Source organism: Peromyscus leucopus, chromosome 11 (genome assembly GCF_004664715.2).
Source record: "Peromyscus leucopus breed LL Stock chromosome 11, UCI_PerLeu_2.1, whole genome shotgun sequence".
NCBI classification, from domain to species: Eukaryota; Metazoa; Chordata; class Mammalia; order Rodentia; family Cricetidae; genus Peromyscus; species Peromyscus leucopus.
The window spans coordinates 2692378-2707053 of record NC_051072.1 but is presented as its reverse complement, the minus strand read 5'-3'; the positions used below and the strand labels follow the sequence as shown (position 1 = coordinate 2707053).

Sequence of the window (14676 nt, the reverse complement as noted above, 5' to 3'; positions counted from 1 at the left end):
GCGGCCGACGCGCATCGGTGGCTTCGCCTTTCATTACAGTCTTACTTCAGGCCAGGCCATAGTGTGAAAACCCCATGTGTAGCAGGTAGCATTCAATGGCAACACCTGAAAACCAGCCAAAGCAACCCAGCCAGACCAACCCAGGTAGCACTGTTGAGCCTTTAAATAATAATAATAATAAATACAATAAAGCCTCCAGAGAAATTTTCAGTCACTCATCTAAAATGTCAAGGAATAAATATGTGAATACAGGGCAAAGAAATGAATCGTTGACTCGAGTTACATAGATGTCCGGAGCTGGTAATGGGTGACTAGGAAGTGACTTTTCACTCTGTGTGGCTAACTCTACCCTGGTCTGATGGTCCCAAGTATCCCTCTGTTATAAAGGTGACTTTGTTGTTTTCTAAGATTCCATCATGGTCAGTGTTCCCTCCTTCATTCTCTAGAAGTCCTGGCCCTCCCTCCACATTGTTGTCCAGCTCAAAGGGACCAAGGGCTGGCAGCACAAACCAGAATCCAGACAGTGACCAGCACTGGAGAACTCAACAGGAACCCTGCTGGAATTTCCCAACCACTAGACGAGAAAAGCCCCCTCACTGTACAGCAGCATGGAGTCTACAGTGAGAGGCCGTCACTCTGAGCAGCATGGGAAATAACTGTTGATGCCTCCAGACTCCTGGGGACTGGAGTCAGCCCCCTTCCTACAAGCCTTGTCTTCTCTAGAACAACCTTAGCTCCATTCCAGAGACCTGGTCCCAGCCGCCAGCTGGGAAGGAATGGGACATGGCCTCTTGGCACACCCTCTCTGAGTTTATAAAAACCCATTTTCTAGCCATCGTCATGAACCCTCCCTTTCCTGATGTACAAGAGGAGTTAGGGGAATCCAAAGCTGGGCTGGAAAACCCCTGGCCATTTTGACTTATTTTCGGAGGTATCGGGTGTGGCCCAGCAGCCTGGAAGGGGCTGAGGAAGGTGTGAAGTCCCTCCTGTCACCCCCTGTCCTGCTCCAGGGCAGCAGGCACACTGCCATGGAGGCCATGGTGGACCAAGTGTGCAAGGCTCCCTGATCCTTCCTGAGGCTCTCTGTGGCTTCCTGGAGAATGACTGTGGATATTTCATCCTTGAAAGCAAGGCAAAAAGACCAGGGGTGCAGTGAACAGTTCTAGGGGGTTGTGGATTATCCATTCCGGTGTCAGTCACTTCTGCTTATCTGGAGGTAACTGTTAACACAAGGGTCACACCCAGACGCAGCCACAGCCATATCCACAGCCATTCCCACTGCCGTGGTCCCCATAAATCTCCACTGAGACAAGTCCCAAGATCTCACTTAGAAACAGCAGCTCTGGCACTATCTTGGAAATATTTCTTCTGTCCGGTTTAATCCTAATTGATTTAAACATCAAAAAGATTTAAAATACACTTCAACTTTTCCCCTAACTCTATTTATGTATAAATCCCTGAGAAGACACCTGTTCACTTGGAATTCACTATTCACAGTTAATACACACAAAGGCAAGCAGATCCCCAGGCCTGCTCCTCTGCTCTCCCAAGTCAGGAGACAACCAGACAACCTGCAAAAACAGGGCCTTTGTGGGAGCTCAAGCTGGGTGTCCAGGAAAAGCCCCCTAAAAGCAGTGGGGCTTCCTATAGCCCCCGCTGAGAAGTCACAGTTCCAGTGACTTCAGCAGCGGTCACCTTGGTACTTCCCACTGCACTGGAATACAGCTCCCCCTCTGAAGCAGGGAAATGGAGCAAAATGGTTGGTGTTTTACCTGTGGACAAACAGCATGAGGAATGTGGATTGAGGAACGTGGATTGCAAGCATTTTGGCACTGCCTTGGCTCACAGTGGCGGGGCCTATGACAAGCTAGCTGGTACTGCAGGTTATACGTATACGACAGGAAGACACACAATGCCAAAAGAGACAGGGAAGATGGCCCCAGAAAATAACTGAGGTTGCTTGTGGTCCTCACAGCCCCCAAGGAGATGTAGCCAATACAAAGTCTTGGGTCCCAAGGGTGAACCCAGCCAACTAACATCAACAGCTGTAGAGGAGGTCAAGACCCCAGCATTCACCTTGGTACCTTTCTAGGGTAAAAGAGAAACTTACTAAATATGATTGTTAAACACTGAATGGTGACACCAAAAAAACCCTCCTATTTTATGGAGTTTGGGGGGAGGCTAGTGTGAGATCTCTCGTTGCTCGATGTCTAATGGTATCGAGGAGGAAAAGAATAAGATTAAACCAGTGCCCCCCACTACGTGCACCCACAGTATGGGATGGACCTCAGCAAAGGGCTTCCAAATCAGCCTGTAATATTCTGAATCTATTGCTTCCAAGTATTTCCATTAAATATTCAAATAAAGTGCATGATACAGATACTCTAAGACCCAGCTGGGATTTTTTCAATGAAATAAGAGAGAGAGAGAGAGAGAGAGAGAGAGAGAGAGAGAGAGAGAGAGAGAAAAGAAAAGAAAAGAAAAGAAAAGAAAAGAAAAGAAAAGAAAGAAAGAAAGAAAGAAAGAAAGAAAGAAAGAAAGAAAGAAAGAAAGAAAGAAAGAAAACTTTCACTGACAGGTTGGCACCCAAGGTAAATCCCATCCCCGCCAAAGTCCCCACATACTGGAAGTTCTACAAAGTTGGTGTGGGAATGAGCCGAACCTTGGGGCTCATCAAAGGGGAACTGTATGTCAAAACGCACAAGGGACTCTCTGGAGGAGAGGGCCACCATGAGAGTGTGGCTCGCTCCAGGAAAACCTTCCCCAAACCACTGTCCAGCATCCAAGGTGTACCACCTGTTCTAAAGGTCACCTGTCTGCCCCTCAGCATTTTGCAGCATCCCTTACCCTCTGCAGCTTTGGACATTTTTAAGGATATCCATGTTTGGTTTTTTTTCTGAGCACATATGACTTGGTTTCTACCACTCATTTGTTAAGTCTGCCCCCCTTAAATAATTGTTTTCCTCAAATCCTCTGGAAGATGGTCTATCCAAGCCCTTTGCTTTAAATGAGTTTGGTCCTAGCAACATATACACTCCTGCAATGTGCCATATCACTTTCAATGATGATGACGATGATGATGATGATGATGATGATGATGATAGGAACAAAAGAATTTAAAAACGAAACAAAAGTAAGACTTCCATCCCACTTGATCATTTTGAATAGCAGTCTGTGCCTTAATCAAGTAGAAACAGGCATTTGGCATCACTCAAGTTCAAAGGAAAAGCCAGTGCACAGGTGTGTCCATGGGACACGAGAAGGCAAAGGCCAGAACCAAATGGCAAAAGGGGAGAATCCCATGAGTTCTGTGTAATTCACACAGCCATTACAAGTATTTATTGCTAGAGACGGCGTTTTTAAACAAAGGGTCTTAAAACTGCCTTAATTTACAAAGAGCCTGACATTCGAAAAATGCTGCAATTTTTCATAAATAACAAAATACAAAAGTATGCGAAAATGCCCTTTGATAAGTTAAGTTTTTAAATTCTTAATTGGGGTCCTCTGAGGGGTGGTGACTTCTAGGCAAACTGCCCTTTGGGTGTATAGATTGCTCAGGGAACTAGTTTTAAGCAAAAACCATCTCTAGTCTTTTCAATTCTGTCTTGGGAGCAATGTGAACCCCCCTTCGTGGGTCTGGGAAAGGAGTACGGCCCAAGCAGAGGCTGTGTGATACAGCATGCACCCCATGGCAGAGAGAGGCACCCGTCTCGTCTCGGTGGCGCTGTCTACACCACCCGCAGCCTCCCAGCTGGGTCCTAGCGCAGCCTCCCCACACCTGGCGCACACACAGTGGGCATCATAGCCTCCTTTCACGTCCTTTTCCTCCAGCGTGGCGCCCGCTTTTCCTTTTGAACCTCTGCCTGGCGTTTCTTCTCCGCCTCCTCCGCCTTCCTCTTCTCCTCCTTGGCCTCCTTGTACCGCCACTTGGGGATCTGCAGGTGGATGCTGTCCTTGGTGTTGCCCTTGGGCGCTGGGCGCTCGGGCTGGAAGGTGGGCGCGGGAGCCTTGGAGATGCGCACTCTGGGGACCACCACACCTGGCCGCACGCTGCTCCTCCGCAGCAACTGCAATGGCAGGAGGCTGGCCTTCCGAGACACAGGGGCAGGGGTGGATCCTGGGGTCCCAGAGGACTGGGATGGCCAGGGGCTGGCTCTGGGACCCTCCAAAGTCTGGAATTGCGGGTCAGAGCCCTCTACCTTGTTGCTATCCAGAGCACAGGCGTCCCAGTTCCCCCTAGCTGCTAGGATTTCCTGCACTGCCAGGCGTCGTTTCCCCACACAGGGAGGGTTCTCCGGGCACACGGTCTGGCAGACGACAGCAACAGCTGGGCTATAGAGGCTTGTGGTCATCCTGACCATGTGATCAAGGACGCCTCCATCCTCCAGGCTCTGGCCTGAGCGGGAGCTCAGAGCGGTCCGCAGGAACTCGGCGAATCTCTGAAAGCAGTTTTTGGAACCTGGGGCCTTCAAGAGCACCTCAGGGGGAAGCGGCAATTCCGGCTTGTACTTGTCCCCGAACTGCTCTGGGCAGGGTCGCTCCATAAGCCTCTGTATGACACGAACAGCCTCCACTCGGCCAGTGTATGCAGCCCACTCCTGTGGTGACATGCCACGACGGGGATCCCTCGCTTGAACATCTGCCCCTGAAAAACAAAAACATACATGCATCAGGGGGCGGGATGACCAGGAGGCTCTTCCACGGGCAAAGAATGATGGCAGAATTTGGGACAGTCATGCTGGTTAATTTTGTATTCACTTGGTTCAGCCAGAGTACCCAGTGGTCTGACTAAACCCTGAGCTAGGCACAAGCCTGAGAGATTGGACTCTAAGTCAGAAAGGTTATTTTTCCAAATGTGTGAGCCTCATCATCCAATCAGCCGCAGGCCGTAAGAGCAGCCACAGGTTTCCTGGAGCTCCCAGCCTGCATACCCTCTACAAATTTCAGACTCCGGAATCCCCACGATTGCATAGGACAACTCTTTAAAACGAACCGCTTTACTTATGTCCCCCGTGGGCTGTTTCTTTAGAGACTTTCCAGGGACATCCCTATGTTCCTTATACCGATTACTTCCTGGAAAAATCTCTCTTCCATGTCTCCTTCTGCAAAAGACACTGAAGACTTACACCCCAACTCAGCTGAGATCTGTGCACCTGCCAGCTTCTGCCTTCTGAAATGGATGCAGAATTGCTGTTCAGTTCATCTTGGTCCAATCTCAGGCCAGCGTAGTTAAAAATCATGCAGGAGTTCAAGTCCTATGACTCTCTGCTGGCAAAGCATCCGGGAGAGCTAGGGCAATTATCTAGTCTGTGAGCTCCCCAGGGACCCCGCTGGCAGCGGCACCTTCATTTGTATCTCACAGAGACCCACGAGTGGTGGAGCATAGTGGGTGATCAGTTGTTCTGAGCCAAGAGTGTGGGGCTCAGGCACCTCCCTGCCCTGCAGGCCCACAGCTGGGAAGACCACCTCCCCAAGTTCACCTGCTCAAAGCCTCAGTCCCACGTGCAACGACACATTAAAGAATCCCTGTCTTAGGAAAGTGGCAATTATTTGGAACTGGAATTCAGGAGGAACTCATTAGCTAGAGCACAATTTATAAACTAGGGAAAATGGAAAAGGGGGCAGTAAAAATGCCACTGCAAAAATAGATGACACATTAAACCTTAATTAATTGCATGTCACTTTAAAAGGGAACAAACTGCGAAATTAAAACTTTAATGAACACGGCATGAAAGAGACATTTTTCAAATGCTAATGAAAAATGAAAGGAACGGCCGTCCGGAGAGTAGCAGTCTTCCTCCTACCTTTTCACATGACCAGAAAGCAAATGTGTAAATCAAGAAGACGAGCCAATCCTTCTACAGCAGCTCCGGACTCCAAATCACCAGGCTCCAAGGTAGTGACCCACTTCCTCAAGAAACTACTGCTAAGTACGACAGCAACTGAACTATGAATGATGAGCACAGCTGTCCCTGGCCTCCACAAGGGATTGGGCCCAAGACCCCCACTGGATACCAAATTCTGAGGTGGCTTGGGTCCCACATATAAAATGGTACATTTGCACAGAACCTATGCACATCACCCTATACACTGATACACTGAAACAGCTCCTGATTACCCATAATCCTAACTCAGTACAAATGCTCTCTATCATTGCTACACTGTGTTTAGGGAATGGCAACAAAAAAGGTCTGTCCATGGAGAGAGAGAGAGAGAGAGAGAGAGAGAGAGAGAGAGAGAGATCTATCAGAGCCAGCTGAACCCACAGATAGACTCTTAAGACATGGAGCTGGAAGAACTTGTCCCAGTGCTGGGGATTGAACCTTGGACCTTGCACATCCCAGACAAATACTCTACCATCCTAGAAGATGATTCACAACGCACTTCATACCGATTAACATAACCGAGTAACAAGAGCTTGGGAAATGCTGCTGAGCCCATCTCCTTACAGTGGATCACCGGGGTCCCACTTGCAGCCCACACCACTTCACCCACTGAACAAAACTCGAGACATGACTTGGGTTCTCGCCGTTGTGCCTACTGGCTGCCATGCTGTGCGCTATAAGTTGCCTACACAAAATGCTCTACTACACTCCAGGAAGCATCAGCTACACACAATGCATCATGGTTGGTCTAACCTAGGGTTGCTCAATGTTGAAAGCACTGGAAATTTTCCACACAGACACACACTAACATTCACACATATGTGAATACCCACACACACCAATGTGTACACACGTATGGAAACACACACAGATACACACCAATGTACAAACACGTATGAACACACACCAATGTGCACACATGTAAGTATACACACACACACACACACACACACACACATGTGACAAGCAGGGTCTGTGACGTCATGGAGCCAAAGTCAACCCTGGGTAGGATCTGCCCACCCCATGGCTTCTAATGAGCTGAGAGAAACAGTTATCTGCCTTCTTTAAATCATCCCCAGGGTGGGAATTTTTTGTTGCTGGAGCCATCGAGAGCAAGTGCTGAAGAGAACAGGTGGACCTTCTATCCCTCCGTCTCAGGAACACTCTCCCCTGGGAGGCATGAAGACCCAGGCCCAGAGGGCCTATGAGAGGGAGATGGGGAAGGAAGCAGAATTATGTCACTTCCCTTTTCTCCTGTCCCAGCAGCTACCCTCCATGTTACCTATCCTACAAAACCCAGCCCAGGCCTCCCTCCTGCCACCGCAGACCATCCCTGACATCATCACCATCGAGCCTGCTCTCACCTATAACTCAGGCCCTGAAAGTACAGCCTTGTGATGCAAGGGCCACAAGCCAGCAGGGATGGCCAGCCTCCTGTGAGACTCAGCAAGTACGAACCCGGCACTCCTGGGAAATCAGCAGGATTTCACTGCTCACCTGGGCCTCAGCTCACCTGGGCCTCAGCTCACCTGGGCCTCAGCTCACCTGGGCCCTCAGCTCACCTGGGCCTCAGCTCACCTGGCCCTCAGCTCACCTGGCCCTCAGCTCACCTGGCCCTCAGCTCACCTGGCCCTCAGCTCACCTGGCCCTCACCCTCACCCCGGCCTCACTCAGCTCACCTGGGCCTCAGCTCACCTGGGCCTCAGCTCACCTGGGCCCTCAGCTCACCTGGCCCTCAGCTCACCTGGGCCCTCAGCTCACCTGGGCCTCAGCTCACCTGTGTGCTCAGCTCACCTGGGCCTCAGCTCACCTGGGCCCTCAGCTCACCTGGGCCTCAGCTCACCTGGCCCTCAGCTCACCTGGGCCCTCAGCTCACCTGGCCCTCAGCTCACCTGGGCCTCAGCTCACCTGGGCCCTCTGTTGGCATACCCGGAGTGTCTAAGTCTCTCAGAGGCTGGACTGCAGTCCAGTGGCCACAAGAGAACACGGTCACTCTCACCTCCCTCCCCACCAAGCTCCTTCCTAAGGTCACAGCCTACAAAAACTACTCCTGGGTCTTTTCGGTAGAGACTCCCTGCTTGTGGGCATCTCTCTGGCTCATTATTTGAACAGGAGATTTCTGTCTTCCTTATAAACTGAAAGCAACTGCTGTGTTGACACAAATCACCTGGTTTCTGAGAAGCGTGTCGTGAAGGCCTGTCTGAGACAGAGCAAGCATGCAGGGAACAGTGTCTATGTGAGCTCCTCACCTCCCTTTCTATCGCTTCCATTCCCCAGAACCACAGGAGGATGCAGACTCAGGCTGCCACAATTACATCACACCTCAGGAATAAAGTGAACTCTGTTAAGCAAGTCTGGAACCTGGCAACCTCCATGAAAAAAAAAGAAACAAAGAAAGAAAAAAGAAACCACATCGTTGACACAGCTCCTCAGAGCCACTTACAGAAATAGACCTGTCACTTTGGTGCATTAATATTCCACCGGGTTAAGAAGGTGCTGCATGTCCCTTTCGATTCTTATCAGAATGGCTGACAGTATCAGGAAGCCTGATCCAAACAGCTGCCAGGTCGGTTTGCAGAATTGGCTGCATTTGCCATTAAATTCAGAGTTCCGATAATCCTAACATTATTTTATTCTACCTGACAATGCAGATAAGGGCTGACATGTGCCTGTGTGTTGCCGACTGTGGGAAAATCTAAAGGGTTCAGGGGGGTCAGCCAATTCAATCATTCATCATTCTAGGTGAAGTGGTTCCAACCGAACGTAATAAAATTGCAAGTCAGAAACTCAAATCTGGTGTTAAAAGCACTCAGGAACTGAGAAGTCCTGCATTGTTAAAAAAAAAAAAAATGGATTGAGATACACGTGTTTTACACTAATATGTAGCACTGCACGTGCCTTTTGCTTTTATGATAATCATAGATGACCATTCTGGAGTCAGCTATTGAATCACTGTCCTCTGGCATACATCCATGCACTCTATGCTGAGGGGTCAAGTTCAAGAAAAGCACAGGCAACTGGCACCTATGAATACCTCCATTTTCTTAATACTATTGTATTTAAATGGAAATGAGAAATCAAAACAGCAGTGTAAACTTTTAAAATATCTCAACGGGCAACCTTAGCACTGTCTCACAAACCCAGGGAGGCCACTCACTTACACACTGGTTTCTTTTAAAATGCAGCTACTCTGAAACGAAAACGAAGCTCACATTCCTGATAATTATAAGCTAAGAAGACAGGTATAACCTAGAATATTCTAGAGGCTAAGTGCTCCCATCAAAGCTTCTTAGGGAGCTCAAATGCATCCTCCAAAGTTAGTGTAGTCCGGAGCAGAGCAGACCAAGGAGGACTGTGTCCAAAATCAGAAAGGTCTCTTCTTCCTCCCGCTTTTTTTTTTAATTGTATCCCACTTCAATTAATTGTTTCTGTGGCTCTTGGTAGGAGACAATCACATCACTGGGGGTCATTTGGCAATATCTGCAGGCATTCTGGGGTGTCCCAACTGGAGGGTACTCCAGTCATCTGGCACAGATCTAGCCACAGAAGCTGCTAATGCCCTACATTGGCAAGATGACCTCCACAGAGATTGAGCTAGCTCCACATGTCACTAATGACAAGAAGTTATGTGTTTATTAGCACAGACACCTCATCTGACAAGGATAATTTCCAAGGAGAAAAAATATACTCTGTTTTTCATGCATTCACAAATAACTCCTGATCGTGTAAATGTATCAATAATGAAAGCTGATTGTAACCAGCACGTACTGACAACTTCCTCCAAGGCTGCACCCTTTCCTCATATGAATAAAATCCCACCTACAACTCCCTGTGATAAGGCTCTCATCAGTCCTTTGTCACTGTGTGAGGCCCAGAGAGGTTAAGTGACAGGTCCATGTACGGGCAAGTAGCAGGCTGCACAGGAAACTGTACTGGCCTTGGGCTTGTTTCTGCTGCACTCTGAAGAACACAGCCGACCATGACATGCACTCCCGATGATTATTCTAGACTTCAGTGGAGAGGGGAGAAGCTGGCAGTGGTGGTGGGGATCAGTGGGGAAGAGTAAGTCTGTAGACCTTCCGTCAAATGTGTAAGCAAACAGCAGGCGTGGGTGGGAAGAGCAATGTTAACACCAAGCCCGAGCGGCCTCATCTTCCAGGGGCCGCGGAAGGCATTTCTGAGAAACTGTAAATGCTGCAGCTGATGCCTGAGACAGCAGGAGATGGAAGAAGACACTACAGGAACAGTGATTTCACCCCCTGCCCAAAAAAGTTGATCATTCAAATTAATTAATTGGGGAAAATGCACTCGAGGTGCTGATACCCTAACTTTTGGGCGGAAGAACATAAAGCGGTCAAGATCCACATGTAGTTATAACTAGATCCCTAAAAACGGACAGGCAGAGCCTCAGATAATCACCATTTAATTAGGAATGACTATTTCTCATTGAAATGGGACAGGAGGGCCTTACCTTTGCAGAAACCATTATCTAGCTTTTAAAAATTAAATTCAGTTGCGTGAAAGGCACAATCAGTGGGATTAATTTTAAAATATACTTTAACATGTATGTGCTTATTGGATGTGTGTATGCACACGTATGCACACATGCCACAGCTGGCATGTGGAGGTCAAAGAACAACCTGCAGGAACTGGTTCTCTTCCACCATATGGGTCCTGGGATCTAAATCAGTCCCAGGAGTCAATTCTAATGATGATTTTTTTCCCCCCAAGAACAATTTCTATCTCCCAAGCTTCTTTCCTTGCTCATTAAATCTGGGGTGTTTTTCTTACAGTATTTCCTAAGACATGTAGATTAAAGCGGGAGGAAAGAAAAAAAAAATCCAGACTAATCACAAGGTCAAGGTGGAAAGATGCCGCACATTGCCAAACCACAAACAACCAGTAAAGACAGAGCAACTGTCACAGACCAGAGGGGATGGAGGACCCGGGAACTGCATGTGGGCGCCAGCTGGGGACACAGAGCAGAAATAGGGCATTTGTGGAAGGACGGATGTCTAGAACAATGTCACCACCCTTGGGTAACTAGGACCAGAGAAGCCCTGTGATCTGACCTCTGTCCTCAAAAACTCATATGCTGGAACTTTGTGCCCACTGTGATGGTAATAAGAGCTGGGGCTGTTAGGACATGCCCTGTCCTGAGAGCAAGGCCCCACATGGGATCAGTGCCCTTTGTAAAGAAAGTCTTATGGGAGACACCTTGACCCTGCTATATGAAGACACAAGAAAGCTTGAATCCTCGCAGACATCACATCTGCTGGTGCCTTTATGTCAGGCTTCCCAGTCTCTAGAACTGAGAACAGCACATAGCTACTCTTCATAAGCCTTGGCTACACGCTGAGCACAGAACAAAGATTATTTAAAACAGCCACACGAAGTAACAGCAACACCCTCTGTGGTGTTAGATGCTAACTCTGAACCCACTCTTACGTGCACTTGACATTTTTTTTCTCTCAATTAATTCTCAAAGAAACCTGCTCATGTTGTCCTAGTAATGATTCTTTCAGGTTCAGGTCAGGAAAAGAACTGAGACGATCAGTCACAAGGACTGTCACATGGGGGTCCATCAAACATCTAATGAAGTGCTATCATATTCGTCCTCAGGGAGGAGGGAGAGAAGGAGGAGGACAGGGGAGTATTCGGGATGTCAAGGAGGACATACAGAGTAAGTATACAGTCATACAGATCCAGATGCAGCCTAAGGATATCCCCACGGAGGCTCTGCAGGAGCAGCCCATCCCAAACCCTGTCCCCACCATCTGGGTCGTCATCAACACTGCGGTCCTCAGGACACAGGCAAGGCCAGAAGGAACATCTCTCCTTACGCACATGTGTGCTCAGGTGCCTATGCACACATGCACACACACATAAGTAGCTATGCATGTGGAGGCCCAAAGCTGATGTCAGGAATCTCCCTTGAGCGCCTCCATTCAGCTAGTCTAACTAGCCAGCTGGGTCCTGAAATCCCCTTAGTGTTAGAATTCCTCGCCACTCCCCAAGCTACATGACAGCGTGTGTGCTGTACGGTAGCCAGGCAAGAAGCTTAGTCATCCTAGGGCCTTACATCCTACATAATCCATATGCTGCGTGATCATGTAATTTGCACCCAGCGTGGTCATGCAATGTATGCGCATGCATGGTGTAGCTACATAAGCCCATAAGCACATGTGCATTATAGGGAGCTTTGTTGTGCCCCGTGGCTTTTCTCACACAGTAAACAGCACCACTTAATAAATAACATGGCACTGCTTAATAAATAACACTTAGTGTTTTCATCTTCCCAGTGTGGAATTCCAGGCGGGCTGCCATGTCCACTGAGCATTTATGTGGGTTCTTGGAATCCCCATTCCAGTCCTCAGGCACGTGGGGCATCAGTCTACTCACTAAGCATCCACCCAGCCCCCAGAATATGCACTCTTGAAGAATAAATCTGAGCACAGCTCCATAGTCTATAGACAGAGAGGTGAGGGACGATGTCAGCAGGGAGCAATGGGGTGGTTTCGGGGAATGGCCAGTGCTGTGATTAATCCTCATTGGCCAGCTCTGACGTCATTTGCTTTTGAGAGATGTAGACAAGATTTCACATATCTGCTCAGGCTGGCCTTAGACGTGCTATGTAACTGAGGATGGCTTTGAACTCCTTATCCTCCTGCTTCTGTGTCTTGAGTGCTGGGGTTACAGGCATGCATCTCCACACCCAGTTTTGTGCTGTGCTAAGACTGAGTCCCAGGGCTCTGTGCATGCTGGAAAAGCATTCTGCTGACCGAGCTATATAACCAGCTTACTTTTGTCTTTTCAAAGAAACTCAAAGGATGACAGCCATACAGCTCAGGGGGGAAAAAAATCTATTCCTCACTGCCACTGTTTCCATAAGCAGCATGGGTCTACTTAAGACGCATTCTTTAAAAAGAGCCCCCCTGGCATGTCTAGAGCCTGGAGACCACACAGGACAGGTGAACTTACCTGCCAGCATCAGGGCTCGCACACACTCCGTTCGGCCCTGCATGGCTGCTTTCATGAGGGCTGTGAAGCCGAATATGTTCCTCCTTTCTAGGTCCAGACCAGGGAAATAATTCAGCAAGTAGTTGGTGATGGTGGCATGCCCTGAAAGAGAATTATACACGCATGTAGACTCATGTACCCACAAAGGTGATCACTTCTATGTGGCAGAGAAAGACAGACACTGTTCATCATCAAAGAGTGTTGGCTGTGTGTGTGTGCTCTTTAAATCCCGACACAGTTCTCCTGGACACAGGGGCAGAGGAAAGTGGAAAAAAAAAAGAGGAAAGTGCTCAGAACACACAGTGCCGTTCATCTGTGGCCCTTCCAAAGTCTCTCTCTGGTGAGGCAGGGGCACAGGCAGGTGGCACTGTCACATGGGGAGAGTGAGTCCACTCCCCCACAGGCAGGGTGTACTCAACTCCCAGCAGGAGTCGCTCGGGCAAACAGAAGCCAGGGTACAAAGGAGCCTGGGAAACATTTCCAAGTATGGCGCTTCGGTGGAGAGGCACACCAAAGCAAGAGTATATCTTAATTCATGCTGGGCACCTCCGGTTACCACTTAAAACATGTTGTATTTCTCCCTCCCTTTGTTTCTCTCAACTCCCGCTCCACACCAAATCATGTGCGTGCACATGAACACACACACACACACACACACACACACACACACACACACACCCATAAAACCTGAGCAGGGGAAAACCCGCATTTAAGAACACAGATCTTCCCTTTCTCGCCTTGTTCCTCACAAACAGAATATGGTTTCTGCTCATTCCCTGGGGCTTTTAAATGCCAGGCACTCGCATTAGGGGCCTCTTGGCAGGAACCACAGGCGCCGACAGGAAACCAGCTGCCTGCCCAGCAGAGATGGCGGCTGAATCTACAGCCCCAGGCACTCCTCGGCCACCTAGCCCACCTTCCCTAGTCCTTCTGTGATTTATTCCTCCCCACCCACCCTCTGTGATCAAAACCAGGGCCCCAGTAACAGCAGCCTTGTCGCTGGAGCTGGATAACCATATGGGGCTGGCTTGCACACCACAATTTGGCAAGCAGTCTTCTTGGCCTGTACCCCTAGAACACAAGAGCAACCAACTCCTCCCCCAGCCCTTGACCACCAAGAAAGTATCTAGACATGACCTCCTGCTCCCTGAAGGGGGCTGGCTATGCAAGATCATGTCCACTGTTCTCACTCTTTCTGGACCATCCACATGGGACAAAAGGTTTCCTTTGCCACCTCCCTGTCTTCAAACGCGCCCCTCCCCTGAGCTTCTCTCTCCATCCTGACCCTGCAGAAGATGGCCAGCAAGCCTTGGGCAATGAGAGACTGCAGAAGCCTCTCTTCCTCTGCCCTGGGGGAAGGTTCTGGGTGCCCAGAGCCATCCCAGTCTTAGGCAGGTCAGGCTGTCTCAGTCTCACAGCGCAATCCCGCTCTCTCCATGCTCCTTTCAACTCCATGTGAGACGCACAGGTGCAGGGCCTCAGGGGCGTCCCCACCCTCTCTGGACTCTACAGCACCCCGCCCTTTACCTTTACGTGTACGGAAGTCAGATCCCTTTGGCCCAGAGTCCCCTTCCTAGCATGATTCCGGGGCAGAGGTCGAATGGGTGGCACGACCTAGGACCTTGGACCAAGAAACACTCTGGGGGATGGGGGCTCTCCTGCTTGCCGCAGACTGAGAAGTCTGCAGCTGGTGGCAGCTCAGAGAATCTGTCACCCTGCTGTGGCTGCAATCCCAGCCAAGCTGGTTTCAGGATGGAGGCGGAAAGCAGAG

At 49.3% G+C, this 14676-nt stretch overlaps 1 protein-coding gene across 2 annotated transcripts in view; it reads right to left on the bottom strand.

The window, feature by feature from the left end:
• Positions 1-2501: 2501 nt before the first annotated feature.
• Positions 2502-14676, bottom strand: part of Ankrd33b (ankyrin repeat domain 33B) — a 78662-nt gene continuing 66487 nt past the window's right edge. The window contains exons 3-4 of one of the 2 annotated variants that reach the window (XM_028882032.2): positions 12867-13007; positions 2502-4645 (exon numbers count right to left, since the gene is read on the bottom strand). In XM_028882032.2, coding sequence (XP_028737865.1) covers positions 3813-4645; positions 12867-13007 — 974 coding nt within the window. In that variant the 3' untranslated portion in view covers positions 2502-3812. Of the gene's footprint in view, positions 4646-12866; positions 13008-14676 lie in introns of those variants that run through there. The other variant, XM_028882033.2, reaches the window with a different exon arrangement.